At 39.2% G+C, this 20,936-nt stretch overlaps 1 protein-coding gene across 3 annotated transcripts in view; it reads right to left on the bottom strand.

Moving 5' to 3' along the window:
* Positions 1-2,071: 2,071 nt before the first annotated feature.
* Positions 2,072-20,936, bottom strand: part of IFIH1 (interferon induced with helicase C domain 1) — a 59,178-nt gene continuing 40,313 nt past the window's right edge. For 2 of the 3 annotated variants that reach the window (XM_036320084.1, XM_036320083.1), the window contains 11 exons: positions 19,379-19,589; positions 18,518-18,735; positions 16,998-17,114; positions 13,257-13,380; positions 12,453-12,725; positions 11,611-11,870; positions 8,847-8,996; positions 7,155-7,316; positions 3,224-3,414; positions 2,675-2,768; positions 2,072-2,576 (listed from right to left, as the gene is read on the bottom strand). In XM_036320084.1, the coding sequence (XP_036175977.1) occupies positions 2,397-2,576; positions 2,675-2,768; positions 3,224-3,414; positions 7,155-7,316; positions 8,847-8,996; positions 11,611-11,870; positions 12,453-12,725; positions 13,257-13,380; positions 16,998-17,114; positions 18,518-18,735; positions 19,379-19,589 (1,980 nt within the window). In that variant the 3' untranslated portion in view covers positions 2,072-2,396. The remainder of the gene's footprint in view (positions 2,577-2,674; positions 2,769-3,223; positions 3,415-7,154; positions 7,317-8,846; positions 8,997-11,610; positions 11,871-12,452; positions 12,726-13,256; positions 13,381-16,997; positions 17,115-18,517; positions 18,736-19,378; positions 19,590-20,936) is intronic. The other variant, XM_036320085.1, reaches the window with a different exon arrangement.

The following is a 20,936-nucleotide window of genomic DNA, read 5'->3' as shown; positions in this document are numbered from 1 at the left end:
AACACGGGCCCTGTGAGATGAGGTTGCTCAACATCGCCCAACTAACTGAAGGTGTTATGGTGACCAAAGCTTGGGAATTCTGGGAGGCTGATGTCTGCATGTTATGAGCACATTCTGTAAATTACCCTAACGTATTATGAGTATTAAACTGTTCAATAACAATCCATCAAATGCTATAATTATCAATTGTTTTTTATGAAATACATTGCACCATGGTTTGAGTTTCAGGTATAATCACATATTAAGTTTAATACTATTCGAAACATATATTTTAAAACTTTGAAGTAGAAAAAAAACTCTTCTTTATTTAAAAATTAGTGGAAACATAGATGAAAAAAACTGATATTTGTTGACACCTTAAAAACAGCCTACATATGTTACAGTAGTACATTTAGCTATGTTATGCATTTGGTTTCTTGCATAGTTTCCAAAGTGTTTTAGAAGAGAGCAATAATTTATGTGGAGTCAGCTGGAGTTTTAAAAGGTATTTTAAGAAACCACAATCTTCTTTTGCCCTCTTGCATTCCCAAGAGCTCTGACTGGTTAATATTCACCATTGCTTAAGTCCTCTTAGGATTCAAAGTTACTGCTAGACTGAATTTAATGAATCCATCAAAATCACAGAAGATGCCGAAACCGGTTTGGCTCAGTGGATAGAGCATCGGCCTGTGGACTGAAAGGTCCCAGGTTCGATTCCGGTCAAGGGCATGTACCTGGGTTGCAGGCACATCCCCAATAGGAGATGTGCAGGAGGCAGCTGATCGATGTTTCTCTCTCATCGATGTTTCTGACTCTCTCTGTCTCTCTCCCTTCCTCTCTGTAAAAAATCAGTAAAAAATATATTAAAAAAAAATCACAGAAGAATTTTCTTTTGCCTCCTCCAACACCTTGCTTCTCCTTAGTCATGGGAGGAAAATGCTTCTGTGAAACAGAACACCTGCGAGACTGGGCAGTGTGGTTGAAATGGTCAGTTGTGGCTCTGTCTCAATCATGTGGCTCTTCTATGCCTAAAGAGGCCAATGGTCTACTGGGAGAACATTCTAGAGTGCTAGACCTTGCATCCATCAACAAATGGGCACACTTCATTCAGAAACGCTGAAAATGTCACAGCACCCAGAGTTTACTCTTCTGTCGTGGGCTAGGGGTGGGGTGATGAAAGTAGACGTTTAGACTTTATTCCCTAATAACATCCAGCATCGGCTCCTTTCTAAATCCTTTGTGAGCCCTGGACATCTCCATTGACACAGGTGATCTTGCAGGTTTTAATAACTGGTCTGGAGCCACCATTCCTGTTGTTAGGTAATTTTTGAGTATAGTGTCATGTTCATGGAGGGAAAACTGAGGAAGCAAGTCTTAAGCCACCTGATGCCACATCCTAATAATATCTTGCCTTTTATGGTGCTCCAGATTTTTCAAAGTGATATATATATATATATATATATATATATATATATATCACTTATCAACAGAAACTGGGCAAGTGGTGTAGGAGGCATAATTCTAGGATGGCCTCCAAGATTTCTGCCTACTGCTACATATGTCCTGGACAATCCCCTCACCTCATCTGTGGTCAGAACCTGGGAATGGGATGAGATAGTAAGCCCTGTGATTACAGTGAAGACTTCATTTTAGCAGATGAGAGAGAGAGAGAGGGAGGGAGAGAGGGAGAGATTCTCCTGCTGGCCTTGAAGCAGCAATAGCTGTGCTGTAAAAGGGCCAGGTGGTGAGGGAGGCCCTCGCTCAGAGTGCTCCCAGTGGACAGTTAGTAAGGAAACAGGAATCCCACTCTACAGCTGCAAGCACGCAACAGCCAACAACTTGAAAGAGCTTGGAAGTGATTCTCCCTAACTGTGTTCAGATGAGAACATCGTCTGGCTGACACCTTCTCAGACCCTGAGCAGAAGACCCTGCCCAGACCTCTGAGCTACACAACACCTGCAATAATAAATGGGCATTGTTTTGAGCCACTAAGCTTGTGGTAATTTTTGATGCAACAATAGAAAACTAATAAAAGCAACGGCAGACAATGTTACAACCATTTCACCAATAAGAAGACTGGTTCAGAAAGATGACTGATTTGCTTATTTTATTTTGAAAATTCGTGACAGGACTGAAATTGGTACCTTAGACCCTCATTTATACTCTGCATTTTTTCCACAGTACTCCCCACCCTTCTGCTCCACACTAATGAATACTATTGATAGACTTTCTTTACCCCTGCCCATAAACAAGATAAATAATCAAAAGTATGATATATTGTTTTACTCCATACAGCTCATCTCAAAGTACAATTATTTTATTAAATTCTTGCATCAGTTCTTTAGTATAATAAAAAACAATCGAAATCATATTAAGTGTTAAGTTCACAATGTTTTAAAAGAATCTTCAACCAAATGTCAATCTTCATCACTAAACAAACAATATTCTGAATAGTCCAGATCAGGAAATTGGATAGGTAATTCTACCCATTTTTTGTATTGTTTCTTTGTTGCATTACTTTTGAAAGACACTACAAAATTCTTTATTTTGAGACAAGGCAAATCTAAGCCTTTGTGCACCATCATCGTTCCCCAAGCCTGGAAAACAAAAGAGAGAACAAACAAAAATTAAATTTACATTAAATTAAGAATTCCTTTTGGCCAAAGTAGGAATGAACCCACAGCTATATACTCACCTGGCCACATGTTTTGCAGATGATCTCGCCATTTGTTTGATAGTCTGCAAACTTCTTTTGCAGTGCTTTGTTCTCTCTCACAATGTAGAGTTCCCTAAAATTATCAAGGAGTAAGAAACATCCCTGAGAATTCGCAGATGACCACTATGCGGCCCATAGGCGCATGTTGTTGAACTTGACACTCATCCTGAGGCAGATGCCCCTTCCACATCCACCTCTCCAGAGGCATGCTGCCTTTTGTGGCTTCTTACAATCTGTTAATTATTTTAACTTGACTTAAGTTGTTCAAAACTTTGAGAACAAATATGAACATACACACACTGATATGCCTTGGATCAAAATGGCTTGAAGTACATATTACACTTCTCCCTCCCTCCCCAGTGCAGTATATTTGAAAAGTAGACATTTGAAATAGAGATACAATTTGAGGAAGTTAAAAAAGTTCTGGAAAAATAATAAATTCAATTTGTACTATTTTGGAAGAACGTTTACAATACAACCTGCTTCACATCCTATAAAGAAGCTTAAGTGGACTCTCCTTGAACTTACTTGAACTCTGGTGTCATATTGACATGGTGCATTTTCTCAATCACGTGGATATAGTCTCCAGTGCAGGCAACCACACTGCAGTTTTTGCAGAGGAAACTTATTAACGATGGGTTTTCCTTGCAAAGCTTTGCGTTACTTCTCTTGACTTTCATTTTCTTTTCCATTATACTTTGCATCTGCAATTCCAAAATCTGCATCGAGAAAAGAGTATTCTGTGGTTTATTTATTCGCTGTCTCACTGAAGTAAGATTCTTGAATTCAGAGACCTTAGATAGTTGCGAAACTATACTCTTGGTTTATGCCCTAGAAGTTGAAATAAGGAGGCAATAGCCCATGTACAACTTAGTATATGGACCTTCATGTAATCATGAAAATGTGGGACCCTCAAAAATCAAACCCTTCTATTTTTTAAAAAGTTCTAGTGTGAGAAAGTCCTTAGCAATATTTAGCAAAAAAAATAAAATAAACCCAAAAACTCACCATCTACCCACCTCGTTTTAATTATCTCATAAAATAAATATAAACTTTCTTCTATATGAATCTCTTTAAGAACTAAACATTGTTATTACATCACCCATAGTCTTCTCTTATCTATGACAACCCCCCAGTTTCTTTCATTGTTTCTCATTTAATTTCTAGATGCTTCATTATCTTAGCAAATCTCCTTAGCGACATCTCTTCTTTTCATGTTCGTAATAGAAACTACCAGGTTACAATCTAGTAGCCATTTTTCCTAGGAACAGAACCATAATTTTATTCTGGGTGGAAATATGCTAGCTAAATGACTATATTTCCAAGCTAGAGGTCAAGGAGACATAAGAAAATATTAAGTGGTGTTTCCCCTATGTATGTGTACTTTTGCCTTTTCTATCTTTTTCCTCCTTCCTGCCTAGAATGAGCATGTGGCAGCTAAAATTCTAAAAGCTATCTTAGACCCTGAGAATGGGAGCCAAGTACTAAAGGGTGGAGAAGACAGAGAAGAGGCCTGAGGTCCTCCTAATATCATGAAGCTGTCATATGACTTTAGATTGTCCACATTCTTGATTCGAGAGAATAAGCCCTTATGCCATGCATTCCAGGCTCTGTGACTAGAGGCCAAACTTATTTCATCACATAAACCATCTAGTTTATCAAAGGCAGAAAACCTGAAGTAGGGACTGATTAGTTCTCACACTTACACAACTTCACAGGAAAAAAACGTGGTTCTTAAATAATATACCTCCAAACTGAATCTCTTCTAAATGGCCAATTTGTATTAAATTGTGGAGGAAACCATTGTTTTCCTTAAGACCTAGTGAAAACTTTTATGTTTTCAGTGACAGTAAAGTATCAGTGCTGATGAACGAAGCTGAATGGTCCATCTCTTTCATTCTTGCCTCTCTGTTTTGGGCCTTGACTTGAGGTAGCCATATTTGCACAGAGAAGAACAACTTACAAGCAAACTTACAGGGTGTTGAATAGTTTAATCAGAGAAGTACAAAGATTAATTTCCTATGAAAATTATAACAATATAATAAATTAGCCTGGCTGGTGTGGCTCAATGGTTGAGCACTGACTCATGAACCAGGACGTCACAATTGGAATCTGGTCAGGGCACATGCCCAGGTTGTGGGCTCAAATCCCCAGTAGGGGATGTGCAGGAGGCAATGAATCAATGATTATCATCCTTGATGTTTTTCTCTCTCCCTCTACCTTCCTCTCTGAAATCAATAAAAATATATTTTAAAAAAACCCAACATAATAAATTAAAGCTCTCTGATTCCAGTTGTTTTTGAGAGTTATCTATGGTTTAGTGAGCTGATTGAATGATGATTTGGCGTAGGATCACATACATGTGGGCAATTAAGACACACCTATGAGTTCAATGGGAAAATAAAAGTAAAACTAAGATCAATATATGGATATGTAACCAGGACACCACCATAAACTAAAAGATTAGCCCTAAAATAGTAAAGCATATAATAAAATAATTAGAGGGGGGGGAAAGAAATTATGATAATTGATAGGCACAGCTATAGTCAGACTGTCTGTTGAACCTCAGAGGGAAGGCAGGGGAGGGTGGGTGGGAAGAGATCAACCAATGAACCTGTATGCATGTACGCATAATCCATGGACACAGACAGTAGGGTGGTGAAGGCCTGGGGTGGGGGTGGGGGGGCAGGGGCGGGCTAGGAGAAGTCAATGGGGGAAAAAGGGGAATTATGTAATACTTTCAACAATAAAGATTTAAGAAAGAAAAAGTCCAAATAAAATGTAATACTGTAGTAAAAGTTGTTGGGTCAATCCTAGGGCAAAGTTTAAGATCTCCAATTTTAGAAGCTTTCAGTTATGTATAAAGTTTGTATAAGACATGAAAACTCACCTATGCGTCAGCTCTTACCATTAATTTGCAGTTACCCAGCACTGAGTAAATGCGGAGGATTCTCTAATTCAGTGGTTCTCCACCTTGGCTGCACATTAGAATCACCTGGGAATCTTTTTAAAATCCTGATTTCTGGGCCTCACACCTCCGGAAATTCTATTTCTTTGTTATGGGGATGGAGCCACAACATTAGTAACAAAGAAACAGAATTTCCGGAGGATGGGGCCCAGAAATCAGGATTTTAAAAAGATTCCCAGGTGATTCTAATGTGCAGCCAAGGTTGAGAACCACTGACTTAGTCAAAAGAGACCTAAAAAGATAGTCCATTCTGGAGTCCCTAAAGGATCTGTGTCTTATTCTAGATATTGTCTGGACAAAATTGACTCAAACTCCAGAGGTTGTTCTAGAGTTTATCCAATACAACTAGCCTTGAAACATCAATTTTTGAAAACAGCCACTTGATCTCACTCATTTAGGACATTAAATGTAAGACAGTAACTTTCCAGTGACATTATTTGGCCACAAATGCTTGATTTGACACTACAACATGTTTGGTTTGCCTTATATTTTAAAAGGGTTTTAAAATACAAGTTTGTGTAGAAACCTGGCCAGGAAACCTTGGAGTTGGTTATAGCAATGCACACCAATTTGAAAGCAACCCTTTCGTGAAACTCTATTTAGGGTAGAGCCAATTCCAATGTTAAGAAACTAACATTCACACCCATATGCAAGGGTGTGAATTTTCTTCTAAATGGATTGTTTGCTATTATAGTACTTACAGTCTTTAATTCAGTGGTATGGGGGATTTCCTGAAATATTGCAGAAATACTTGCTTCTTTCACGGCATTCTTCTCACCACCCAAATAACTCTATGTTAGTAAACGGAGATGCTGCTAGATGACATAATATGTATTTTCTTTTTATTGAGATGTAGCCTACTCTCACTCCCTCGAAGAGGCCTATCCCAACTATTCCATCTAAAGTGCCTATCTAGTGACTTTTTCCACATCATCCCTTTCTAATTTTCCAGCACTTGTTTCTGCATGATATCGTTCTTGCTTCATTTCTGTTTATTATTTCTCCTCTTCAAATCCTCAAATCTCACTATATACACATTAGAATATAAGCTTCATGCTGCAGGGGCCGATCTTTGTTGTTTGTCTATCTGTTTTCTATTTCTAGAATGTTCCCTGGAACACAGGAGGCATTTCATAAATATTTCTGGAATGAAGAAAAAAAATATGCCTGTGCAACCAGATTGAACCAAACCAGAATTACTAGGTTGGGTTGAATGGATGAGTTACACTAGTCCTTCCAGATTGAGCACAGCTTAAATTTATATTAGCGAAGTTTATGGCTGGTTCTGCTGGAATGGCTCCCTGACAATCCCTGGCCAGTAGGGATCCTGATTCTTCGTATGGGGATCTGGACTAAGCGTAGCTCATCAAACTGGAACTCATAGTTCGGCACACTTTCTGTCTGGAGACTCGGCCACAAAGATATCGATGGTCAACCACATGCAGCCGTTTTAAAGTGAAAACTAAATTCGGAGAGGCCCCCAAACAGTACCTTGCGAGCATACTCCTCTGGCTTCATATTTTGAACACGGTCTATAGCTTTATACATCATTTGCTCGCGGAAGGCATTAACTGTCTCACGTTCAACAACTCCGGAGCCGCTGTGGGCAACCAGGACGTAGGTGCTTTCATCGGCTCTGGCTCGACCACGGGCCTGAGGACAGAGGGAAGTCACATGAAAGAAAGGCCCTGCCTTGCTGAGATCTCTCCCTTTTTGTCCTGGAATGATGTTCACTGCTCAGTGTCCCAGCCTTCAAATGCTCTCTTAATTGTCAGTAACGTTAGCTATTACCCATTCTTTATAAGTCCATTATTTGAAATTCAAAATGCGCTTGGTGGCAGAAACAATGTTCTTGAATGATGATGGTTAGGTCCCCACACAACCCGCAAAAGCCTCGATAACACAATGCCATCCTGGCCAGCCTTTCGGGACCCTGGGGTCCCTCTCTCAAACCCTAGGAACCATCAGTAGTGATTTGGACTAGGGGAGCCCACACCCTCCCACCAGTGAGGATGGATGGATGGATGAGGAGAAGGGGCCTCTCTGACCTTGACACCAGGGTCCTGGAGCATGCAGCTCTCTCCCAGCACCTTACATTGGATTTTGAACACATTTCCCCATGAAAACACACTCAACACGGTGATAAACCTCCATAGCCCTCTTTATAAAGTGATATTCAGATATATTGTGAGTAACAGAAAACTGTGTGGCCTGGCCCAGGAACCTAACTATCAACTCTAATACTTTGCTCATGAAAAATGCATTCTGAGTAACAACTAACAAATCAACTCCTGCAATAGAATTACTTCCTGATTTGGTGCCTGCCTAGTGATCTTAGTCCTCCAGGACTTGTCTTCCACTCAAGATGCAATTTAAAGTATGAAACAACCCTTTTGTTACTTTTATGGGAAGAATATTAAGCAACAACTCCTATGCTTACTCAACAAAAGGTAACAATTGTATTGTTAACATAATGTGGGCAAAAGATAAAGTAAAATTGAATGAAAACTGGGACACTTCACTTTTTTCTCTTTCTTTGCATATATATATATATATATATATATATATATATATATATATATCTGCCTCCCACCCATCACCATTTTATTATAAAAAAATTTAAACATACAGAAGTTGAAAGAATAAAAAAGGAAAATGCAGAAACAGCAGGGCTCCCTAAGGTTTCACGTGTTACTTTGTTGGACATTCCTGGGATGCTGTGCGTTAGACTCCTGGTCCAGCTGGGAGCTCACAGGCATCCTGGGAATAAGAAGGCCTACTTTGATTCTTACAGATGGGGCCAATGTCATGTTCCTAAAAAGTCTTAGGACACAGAAATAACAACCAAAGAAAAGTTGCTGTTTAAAAAGACAACAGGTATCTGGCTGTAATATGAATTAAACAATACAAAAGGCAGTAGTGCACAGCCCTTCAAGATTTCTCTCTTTTTGTTTCATTGAGGTATAATTGACATGTGTTACTTGTAGGTGTGCAACATAATGATTCGATATTTGTATACAATGTGAGATGATTTCTCTTTTCATAGGAAAACCGCTATATTTTTAAAAGCTATGTGTGCTATTTTACTAAATAGAACGACTAAAATAAAATAAGAACACAAAATTTAAAAATTAATAGAAAACAAAATTAAAAAATTAATAGATTAGAGGTATATGAATGTACCTGGACCATGGCTATTTCATTAGTGACAAGACCATAACGGATAACGATATTGCATTCTTCAATATCCAGACCTTCTTCTGCCACTGTGGTAGCGATGAGTAGATTTATTTTTCCTGTGCGAAATTTACTAATGACTTCTTTTTGTTCATTCTGTAGAGACATTTTAATAAATTAAATTTTGTGATGCTAACCACATTAAAATCATCTAATTAGGAGAAGAAATAATAAATTGCAACTGGTCAGTGTAAATCAAAGGATTAGATCAGACACGATTTGATGCCATCTGTTTTTGTCATTGAACAAAGACATGATGGTGAGACAACATTTGATTTCCAATCTGGGATTATCACACAATAACAAAAATATTTCCATCTTCCAGTCTGGAGGTGGGGAGATCATTTATGCCAAGGAAATCAACTGATGGGCAACTTGGGAGGAAGAAAGGAAGAGATGAGGAACTTAAATGGGCTTTGCTTTTCACTACATTAACTTCAGAATCTTTAATATTCAAAGCATAGCATGCAGTGACACTTCTAAAAATGGTTGTGTCTTGAGTCATCAAGAAATACACACTATGCACATTTGGTCACACTAAGAGGCATTCAAGCCAGAAACGTGTGGAATATTCCTGGAAGGACAGGTGAGGAACTGAAAACACTGGGTGCCTGCAAAGGAGGGAGCTGGAAAACTGGAGGACAGTGATGGGCCCTGTGCCGTACTAGTTTTCAAAGAAGTAAACCTATTCTCTGTTCAAAGGGATGGCACAAATAAACATGAAAGAATAAGTTATCAAAACACAATTAAAACAATTATATTTAAGTTCAAAAATCTGAATTCTGAAAGTTAACATAAATACAGAAATTAATTATGCTTTCTGGCCCTTGCATCAGAGGAATGGGGGAGCATAAACTAGCCCCATATGGCTAGCATAGTTTTATTTTCATAATCACTCCTATCAAAGCTGTTGGTCCAGTTTGCCTATGGTGCACATTCACACTATCTCTTGCCCCCATACTTTAAGCAAAAATAAACATGTCAGACTGACAGTGTTCTCCCATCCCTTCCTTTCTTCTGAGAGGCAGCATGTGCCTTGATCTGACTCTTAGCTGCTGCAGAATCCTGCAGAGAGCTCCCTACCCAGTCTTTGATAATTTCTCCCTCTTGCTCATATGTCTACTGATAAAAACTTACATGGCCTTGGATTTTAACAGAAGATGTAACTTTAATAAAAAGAATTTCAGACACAGTGTTAGACAACCCCCCACCAAAAAAAAAAAAAAAAAAAAAAAAAAAAAAAAAAAAAACAACAAAAAAAAACAAACAACCATCAAGAGCTAGGCAGCTCCTTTCCCAGGAAGTCAGCTAGTTTACAAGGTGAGGCTGTGGGGAGTGAGGAAAGGGGTGTGTGCTATATTCGCATGCAGCCTCCAAGTCCTAAACGAGTAAGTAGCAAAAAGTAGCTTGAAAATATACTTTCCATTTGTACTTCACCTTTTTTTCAAAGAAGAACTGAGGCCATATACAAAGTATCACACTCAAACTAATATAATAGAAACATAAAAACAGGACCAAAAGTGACCAACTATAGACGTATTACTTGTAAGAATTAACACAGAGGCTGTGAAACTAAACTTCAATTTTTCCTGTAAGACTCCTAGAATCTAAGGCAAAAAGAGAAACATATTAACTAAACTAGCTCTCATCACAAAGAAGCAAGCTCCTTACCCATAAAAACAAATGCTTTCTCTGGAATTAATTTGAGAGGCAATTTTAACATGAGTCCATCTAGAGCAGTGGTTCTCAACCTTCCTAAAGCCGCGACCCTTTAATACAGTTCCTCATGTTGTGGCGACCCCCAATTTCATTGTTACAAATCAAACATAATTAAAGCATAGTGATTAATCACAAAAACAATATGTAATTATATATATGTTTTCCGATGGTCTTAGGCGACCCCTGTGAAAGGGTCATTTGACCCCCAAAGGGGTCGCGACCCACAGGTTGAGAACCGCTGATCTAGAGCGTATGTTAAGAGTTACAGTGGACAATTTCAAGAACTTCCTTATCAGCAAACGCTGAAACAAATTTAATTTGCTCCGTTGGACCAAATGGTGATGACCATATCAGAGTTGAAGTGCCCTGTTGTCCAGCAAGATTCGGGAATAATATGACTTTAGGAGAACATTTAACAAGCCACATGCGTGTAACGTCTACAAGTGCCTTTTTTCTCTCCCAAGTGTTTTTCACTGTGCACATGAGAGGTAGCATAATGAAATGACAACAAAACAAAACAAAAAAAATTAAAAAGGAAAAGCTCTCATAATCCCAAATCTCTAACACATCAAATGTCTTAAAATTTTCCAAGTTCCCTTACAGACCTCATGCTACGCAAACATGTTTTACATAGTTCTAATTATAATGCACATATGTTTGAGGAGACTGGATTTTTCCACTTGATAATTATATTGCAACCATTTTTTCTGTCTTGTTTCTAAGTTTCAGTGTCAATCATTTTTTGCAAAGGAAACTCACTTTAGAAAGTTCCTTCAAGTAGGTGGATAAAAATGACTCCCAGGACAATGCTTAGCCTATCAAATACCACAGGTTAGATTGCTATGAAACTCACATTTTACTTCAAGAACAAATGCTTCATTCCATAAAATTATTTGTGGGGTGGTGAGGGAATTGATGAAAAGAAAGACAACAAGTAGTTTGTGAAGAGTAATGGCAGTGTAAGATTAGCAGTCCAGAAAGGTGTTTATACCTGTGTCATGGGCTTAAACTCACTGCTGTGTCCAGCTCCAATCAGATGGTGGGCTTTGACTCCTACTTCTGCAAATTTTTCATTTTCAGTAATCCACTGGGAAAGGGCGTATGCACTCTGTCGTGTTTTTGTGAAAATTATCCCTCTTGCTGACCCCGCAGTCCTTGTATATTGTTCCATTATGGTATTTCTTAATTTGGTCAGCTTTTCATTTTCATATTCTGGGTTTTCAGCCAGTTTCTTCAACATTTTCTTGTTATCTTTAAAAATAATTAGTTTAAATTAGTAAAATATATGGTTACAGGGGAAGATTTTATGTAACGATGCACTGAGTTCAATTACAGCTAATCTTTTATCTATATCTAGTAATCAGGCTACTTAATAAATGTGCCCAGCCAGCATGGCTCAGTGGTTGAGCATTGACCTATGAACCAGGAGGTCACAGTTCAATTCCCAGTCAGGGCACATGCCCAGGTTTCTGGCTCAATCCTCAGTAGGGGGCATACAGGAGGCAGCCCATCAAATATTCTCTTTCATCACTGATGTTTGTATCTCTCTCTCCCTCTCTTCCTCTCTGAAATCAATAAAAATATGTTTAAAATTAATAAATGTATTGCAGTCATCTTGACCAAAATTCACATGATCCAATTAGTGATTGTGATCATACAATTCATGGCTACTCTGGTCATATCAACTAGAAATAGCCCCAATATGAGTAGGAGTTCTCCTTTCAAAATGAAATATGTTCAGAGGGCCTTTTGGAGAGCTCTTAAAAATCAACAGTTCACACCAAAGAGGTAAAATGCATGAGACCGTGCAATAAATGTCACATTGATTCATACCAAAAAATAAATCCATGAGAAATTTATCGGTGTCATCCAGTTTCAAAGGTTTCTTGCCATCATTCCCACCTTCATCACCATCATCGCTATTGTCACCACTCTCATCACTATCTTCTCGGATCGCAAACTTCTTTTCTCTCTCATCTTTATAGAAAGTTTCAAGGTGATTATAGGCATCAATCATTCGGATTGTGTCATTAATTTGCAGGGCCTCATTGTACTTCCTCAAGTGTTCTGTACAGAGACGGTCTTTGCGATTTCCTTCTCTTGCAGCTATGAAAGAATACAGTATGTAGAGTGAAATAATGATCAATCACCCCCCTTAATACCGTGCTGTGGACTTAAATATGTTTATTATACGACTCTAAAATAGGTTTCACCTTGTTTCTGAAATGAGAAAGCAAGACTCAAAATGTGCCGAGAGCTTAAAAAGGGGGCAAGTTTTCCAACTCAGACACTTGCTGTTTGAGTTTTGCATCAGCAAGAACACATACCTGATCCAAGCTGAGTCAGAGGAATGGCATAAAAAAAAAACATATTAGTTGAGCTTGCAACTGGAGACAGAGTTGTTAATTTTTACCTTAATATTTTAAATATACAATAAGTGAAAGACTGGTTTTAAAAAGAAACTGGATGAATTGATGCTGACTTCCTTAGATAAGGAATTAGGATGTTTAACCTCGTCCTACTTAGAACACAGAAATTCTATCTGCTTTCAGTTTTCTTGGGAATATGTGATATAGTCATCTGAAATCTTGGCATAAACATGGGATAAACTAAATGTTAGATCAAAACCCCAATTACCTTTTTTTTCCATTTGAATGGTCCATTGTTCATAGGGTTGAGTTCCAAAATCTGGCATTGGGTTCATTTGGCAAAAAGTTTGAATCTTTGTCATTATTTCCAGAAGTCTGCCTTTAAATGGATCCTAAAAGTAAGTTATACACTTATTCTTAGATGTTTATATTGTTAAAGGAATAACATTATCTTTGTGAAAATAATTTCCATCTATATATATACTAGGGGCCCGGTGCACGAAATTTGTGCACTGGGGGGGGGGGGAGTGTCCCTCAGCCCAGCCTGCCCCCTCTCACATACTGGGAGCCCTCAGGCGTTGACCCCCATCACCCTCCAATCGCAGGCTCCGCCTCTGCCCAGGCCTAATGCCTCTGGCCTAGGCGTCTGCCCCGGCAGCGGGGACCCGCAGTGGCAGCAGGGGGCCGCGATCACGTGGGCTCCGCCCCTGCCCCTGCAGGATGCCTCTGGCTGAGGCATCCGGCCCGGGCAATGGGGACCCGCAGCTGCAGCGGCCCCGCGATCGTGGGCTCCGCTTTAGGCCCAGGCAAGGGACCCCTAGCTCCCGGGACTGCCAGCTTCGACCGTGCCCAGCTCCCATCGCTGGCTCCACCCCTACTTCCTGCTATCACTGGCCAGGGTGGCAAAGGCGCCTGATTCTCCGATCATGGCTGGGGGCAGGGCAAAGGCGGCCCCAGGGCCGCCTTTACCCTGCCCCCCAGCTCTTAGCCCCCCTGGGTTTCCGATCACTGTCAGTGGCAGGGGGCTTCTTCCTGCTTTCCCTTTCGCCTCCCTGCATTGTGCCTACATATGCAAATTAACCACCATCTTGTTGGCAGTTAATTTGCATATAGCCCTGATTAGCCAATGAAAAGGGTAGCGTCGTACACCAATTACCATTTTCCTCTTTTATTAGTGTAGAAAAGCATCAGGGGACAGACACTCAATGAAAAAGCTGCCCCCTGGTGGTCAGTGCACTCCCACAGCAAATCTCTAGTGCAGCGGTTCTCAACCTGTGGGTCGCGACCCCTTTGGGGGTCGAATGACCCTTTCACAGGGGTTGCCTAAGACTATCGGAAAACACATATATAATTACATATTGTTTTTGTGATTCATCACTATGCTTTAATTATGTTCCATGTGTAACAATGAAAATACATCCTGCATATCAGACATTTACATGACGATTCATAACAGTAGCAAAATTACAGTTATGAAGTAGCACCGAAAATAATTTTATGGTTGGGGGTCACCACAACATGAGGAACTGTATTAAAGGGTCGCGGCATTAGGAAGGTTGAGAACCGCGGCTCTAGTGGTTGGCCAGCAGCATCAACATCCATTCATTCTGCGGCTGGCCCGGTGACCACTGCTTCCTCTCCTGACCCCGCTGGGGCCTTTGGCCCAGGGCTGGGATGGGGAACCGAGGGTGGGTGGCTCCTTCCCCAGGGGAGCTGAGGGCCAGCTCCCTCCTTGGGGCCGGCAGCCAACCTCCTGTGCTGTGTCCCTCCCCCTAGATGGCAGACCCCAATCTACCCACCACCTTCCCAAGGCAGTGGTGGCGTGATGGCAAGGGAGAGAGAAGGGGGGAGGCAGGGAACCGCACGGTGGTGGGGTGCCTGAGTCGGCGTCCGCATCCATTCCTTCTGCACCCAGCCTGGTGATCGTCACCTCCTCTCCTGACCAAGGCGAAGGGCGGGGGGGGGGGGGGGGTCAATGGCAGGCTCCCTCCTCAGGGCTGGCAGCCAACCTCCCGTTCTTCATCCCTCCCCGGCAGCAGGCCCCATGGGGCCCACAGTCCCTCCCTCATCTCTCCCCGAGGCCAGCAGGCTCCAATTGTCGGCCAGGCCTATGGACCCTACATGTGTACGAATTCATGCACCGGGCCCCTATTGTTATAATAAATTTGATTCAGATTCTTTGTCAAGGCAAAGTAGTAAGCTAATCTCTGATCACCTCTTTGTACATTGTTTTAATTGTTTTTTCTTTTAAGAGTCTCTATCTCAAAACACACCCACACCAACACCCTGTACCACGTTTGGAATTTCCCTTTTAAAAATTTTATAAAAAAGCCCTAGCTGGTTTTTCTCAGTGGATAGAGCACTGGCCTGCAGACTGAAGGGTCCTTGGTTCAGTTCCGGTCAAGAGCACATGCCCGGGTTGTGGGCTCAATCCCCAGTGCAGAGCGTGCAGGAGGCAGCCAATCAATGATTCTCTCTCATCATTGATGTTTCTATCTCTCCCTCTCCCTTTTACTCTGAAATCAATATTTTTTAAATTTTACAAAAGAAAATTAATGAGTGATAATATTGGAAGCTAATACTAATTTTAAAAAACATTATACTAATGACACAATTATTTAGAAAGCCTGCAATCCAATGTAAGAAACATTTCTCTTGGAAAAACTGGTTTCAGCATTATCCCAGAATTAAAAGTGAAGAGAGGTTCAGAAAAAGCTAGACACAGAAAATTGTTTACTGTATGATTTCATTCGTAAAAAGTTCAAAATCAGTCAAAATCCATCCTTGGTGTTAAAAGTCAAGATAGTAGTTATCCTTGGGGTATAGTGACTGGAGGGGGGAATGACAAGTTTCCGGGGTGCTGGCCATGTTCTGTGTCTTGATCTGGATTTTGGTTACACAAGTGTGTTCTGTTTATAAAAATTCAGTGGTCTATATTAGACACTTAAAATTTCTACTTTCTTATGTGTGTTATATTTCAAAGAGTTAAAAGTTAGGTGGCAGATTTCTAAATATATATACATATATCCTAAGTCACATCCAGCAATTTAATCCCAGACCATTTCCCTAAAAATAATTAAATATAAATAAAAATGTCCTAAGAATGTTGTAAGTAGAAAAGTGCAATTAACTTATCAAGTAAAACTGAATAACAAAAGTGAAGGGAAAATTGACACAGACACTGGGGCAGTGGGGTTGCCCAGGGTGGGGATGGCTGGGGGCGGGGTGGGGGGTCAACTCAGGAAAAAGGAGATATATGTAAAACTTTAGACAATAAAAAAAAATCATAATAAAAAAGTGAAGGGAAATAAAGTATATCAAATGTGCTAGTTCAGCTGGAATAGATAAGTACTCTTCCAGAATTAAAACACACTTAATCCTAATATCCTTACGAGGCATATTTTCAATAATTACACTTATTATCAAGTACATATAGGTAAAACTTATCATGCTTCATAAATTTTACAAAAGTATTGACATATGCACTGGTCATAGCATCTAAAAAGCACAAAGTAAGTATTTCACTTCTTTGCCATGTCAGTGTTTTCCTAAGAAAGTAAATATGCAAATTAGATAGGATTTCCAAGATCATTGCCCATTGTAATCTGGTAGCAACAAAATGGCTCTGTGGAATGTCAGAAAACCAATCCTGAATTCATCAAGAAAGAAAGAAAAAAAAAGATAAAACAAACTATGGTATAATCCCTTTAGTTTAGCTATGTCACCTTCCTTAAGCTCACCTCCGCTCACCCCCCTGCCACCCCATGGCTCATATTAGTCAATCAATTACTGAGCTACTCTCTGTGAACTGGAAAACTAAAAGAAGGATGGAAAAGAAAATTCACAGCAGTGCTTTATGGCCTAACCTCAATAAACAAATACAAAACTGTAACTTTTTTGCTAAAAATTTAAAATGATATTATTCTGGAGGTCAATATACAACAATCTTTGCATCTTTCAATTGAGTATGATATCAGCAATCCATTAAAATGACATTTTAAACACATACTTCTCTGGTGTCATCTGCAATGACAAACTTTTTGCATGGCTCTTTTATTTGGTCTTTAAGTTGACAGATGTTTTCTTTCACTGTTTTAATAGTAAATGCATCAAGATTGGCACATATCTGGAAAAGAAACATTTTTCAATATTTAAATAATTAGTTTTCTCTCTCACAATTGATTCAATGTAAGTTGTGTGGGGTTTTTTTTTTGTGTGTGTGTAGCATTTTAGTATTGCTTTATCAGTGGATCTGATTAACCAATAATCAATAATGTTTGTCCTGATAAAGTAAAAAGGAGCTTCTAAATCAAGTTGGTGGGTAATACCAGAAAAGCGTGTACATTTTCATTCTTTACATTCTATTTTCTAGCTGGAAAAACTGACACGGAAGGAGTGTAACAACTTGCAGAGATTAGCAGAGAATGCTAATGAGAAAACCATATTGCACGAGGCATTTTAAAGGTCATTTTGACCTCCCTGGATCATACTACCACCCTCTTCTACAGGAGGAAGCTAGGAGCAGCTGAAGCCCATGTGCCCGGATCTAGATTAGAATTTGGCCTTAATCCCAGCAGTAAAATATATCTTGGAGCCAATAATTGTACCTCTGTCTACTCTACATGACTTTTGCTGTATTAAACTTAAAATAGGGACTTAAAAATACAAATGCAATTGACCTTGATGCCAACACACTTCTTGGGTTATTTTGAATTCACTTTACACTTGAGATCAACAAGAGTACTTTATGTGTTGTTACCATGTGGGGGCCGCTGGTGAGTAATACGTTTGTAATTACAGATCTGCATGACCCCAGTTTCCCATTTAACTTGGATTACCCAGAATCTGAGAATTACACAGAACAAAAAAGTTAGCAGCAAAGACATGATTTGAAATTCATTGAGTATGAAAATAAGAAATATTTATAGCTTTATTTATATTCCAATATCAAATACATCAGTAACTTTTACACTAGGAGGAGATATTTAAAAGAAGGTATTCAATATGCCCTCACATCTCATTAATCACATCAGCTTTCCATAGTCTTTGTGATTTGTTCTGTCACAATTGTTTATTAAGGCATATTACTGTTTTGTAGAAAACTGAATATACTTACTTTAACTAAAGCAAATAGATTTTATTTAACTGATGATCCTGGAATACCTCCTTTAATGCACTTGATGGCACTTGAACCTGAACTTACTTAAAAAACACACACTCACACACACACAAAAAAGCCCAGCTGGTGTGGCTCAGCAGTTGAGCATCAACACATGAACAAGGAGGTCACAGTTCGATTCCTGGGCAGGGTACATGCCCAGGTTGGGGGCTGGATCTCCAGTATGGGGCTTGCAGGAGGCAGTTGATCTATGATTCTCTCTCATCATTGATGTTTCTCGCCCTCTCCCTTGCCCTTCCTCTCTCTGAAGTCAATTAAAAAACACACACATTAAAATAATAAAGCCCAAGAAGTACTGGTATTTCTTTAAACGTTGGTTCTCTTGTTTATACATAAAGTCAGTAACTTACTTTTAAGATGTGTTCTTCAGCTTTGGCTTGCTTGGTGGCCCCGCCGACACCGGGGGAGGCTGTTAGTCCCAGGATCTGAGGTAGAGGAATCACTGGTTTGTTTTCTTTCCTGAGCTTATTGTTTTTCAACTTCTGTTTCAAATAACGCCTCATGATGTTATTATAGACTGCTTCTTTGTTGGTGTGGTGGCATTCATCAATGATGATGAGGGAAAAGTCTTAAAAGAAAATTCAAATGGTTCATTTGGCCATACCAACAAGGCACAATAAAGAAAAACAAACAAAAAACCCCCACTAAGTTTATTGTCCAAAATTCTCAAGATTATGCTTTTGTTCTTTAATATAATGTTTAATCTTAAGTGGATGAATCTTGCATTTATTATGTCAAATTAAAACTACTCTATTCAAAGAGGGAAATTTTTGGCATGTTTTAACATTGCATTTAATTATTGTGATTTTTTGTACGTATTTCCCTTCCTCTCTCACCTTCTCTTCTAATTCCTCACAAAAAAGAAAAGATAATATATCTGTTCTATGAGCAGAAGGCAAATCTAACAGGATACACTAGCATATAAAAAGAACTTGTCAGTACCTAGAATTAAGAAGCAAATGGAAAGTATAATGGTTATTTGATGTAATAATGATATTCTTATGCAGAACAGTGATCTAATTAAAAACTTTTCAATTTTTTTGTTTCCACAAAGAAGTTAAAGGGTTTTAATGAAAACTTAATGAATAAAAGATAATACAAACGAAAGTTAATCTTTTTAAATCAACATTTACACAGCCTTTATTACTACCATTAATGTTAATACTAATTACTATTAATTAATTTTTTCAAAAATAAATACTTCAACCAACCTGACAACTGGACACCATCATCTTCTCCTTTTTCTGAGTTTAAAAGGGAGTTTTCAAGGATTTGAGCTGTACTGATGATAATGTCATAGGATTTGACAAATTTTGGAAATGATATTTTCATTTGGGTATCACCACTTACTCTCGTAATGCAATACCATTTCTTCAAAAATTTTTGAAACTCTTTACGGAAGAGCTGTTCAACTAGTGGTACCTTTAAAAATGCCAAAAGTAAAAGAGAGAGAGATTTGTCAAAGCAAAAGGAGTATTAATCAAAGGCCTACTATGTGTTAAGCATTAACAAAGGTGTTTACATTATCAGTTAATTAGACATAACAACCTATTCATCATTCCATTCACCTGTTAATAAGCAATTATTGAGTGCTTGTTCAGTGTAGACATTGTGTCTGGGACACAACGATATTGTGTCTGAGTTCACAACTTTCAGGAACTCAGTCTACCTGAGTGCACAGACCAAGACTGAAAATGAAACAAATTAATAAAACAGCATGTAATAATTCTCCGGTGGAAACACAAAGTGACAGCAATGAGAAAGAAGTAATCGACTGCTCAAAAGAAGGGCTTAACAGAATTTTAATCTTGTAAGCCATGGGTCAGTGAAGATATAAATAAAAACTGAGGCTGGATAAGAAATAAATTTTGAATTGATGGAGAAGGACCAGGCTAAAAAGGGCTGTGAACACCAGCAGAGTATTTTAAATTTATGGAACAGTTTACAGAAGCTTTATGAGCGGTGTAACATTTAGGGTTGGTTTATTACAGGTGTTTGGGGATCAGGCAGAGGCAGCATGCCTGAAGAACTGGAGCAGGGAGGCAAAGTGAGAAGGTAAGGCGTCGCCTAGGAGAGTGTCGCCTAGGAGAGCGGATGTGAAGTGAAGAATGAACTGCTGGAATAGCTTTGGTGGCTGAGAAAGAACAAAACAACAAAGAGATCTGGCACAAAAGGTGCAACTCTTTCAGAGACAACTGGCATTGTCTAGTGAGAGTGTGTTGGCTTTGAGGTGACTTGACCTGGTTGGTAATTTACAGTATCTTCTCCTTCACTAACAGGTCAAAAGGCAATCCTCTGAAGACCTTGAGCTGCAAGACCATCAACATGGAACCCAGTGATGCCATGGATAATGTGAGGGCCAGCGCCAGGATAAAGAAGGCATCCCTGCCCTGGCCAACAGAGCTCATCTTTGCAGGACAGAAGCTGGAAGATGGTCTCATTCTTTAAGACTACAGCCTCGAGTCAACCCTGCACCTGCACCTCTGTCTGAGGAGTGGCTGTATTCTTACGATAAAGTAAGCCAAAGAAAATGTTAATAAGAAAATCATAAGAGAAATAGATTTACAGTATTTATTGAAAAAAATCTGTGTATAAGTGGACTCATGCAGTTCAGCCTCATATGCTTCAAGGGTCAACTGTATTTTTTTCATTCCATTAATGCAAGACAGAGGTGATAATCTAAGAAGGAAGTATCCTGAGGAAGAGACTGGGGATTAAATTTAATGAAAAGAAAGTGCAATCCATAGGAAAGAAAGTCAGCTCTGAAAA

Source organism: Myotis myotis, unplaced genomic scaffold (genome assembly GCF_014108235.1).
Source record: "Myotis myotis isolate mMyoMyo1 unplaced genomic scaffold, mMyoMyo1.p scaffold_m19_p_8, whole genome shotgun sequence".
NCBI classification, from domain to species: Eukaryota; Metazoa; Chordata; class Mammalia; order Chiroptera; family Vespertilionidae; genus Myotis; species Myotis myotis.
Note: the sequence above shows the minus strand (reverse complement) of the source record. Positions and strands in the feature narration are given on the sequence as shown.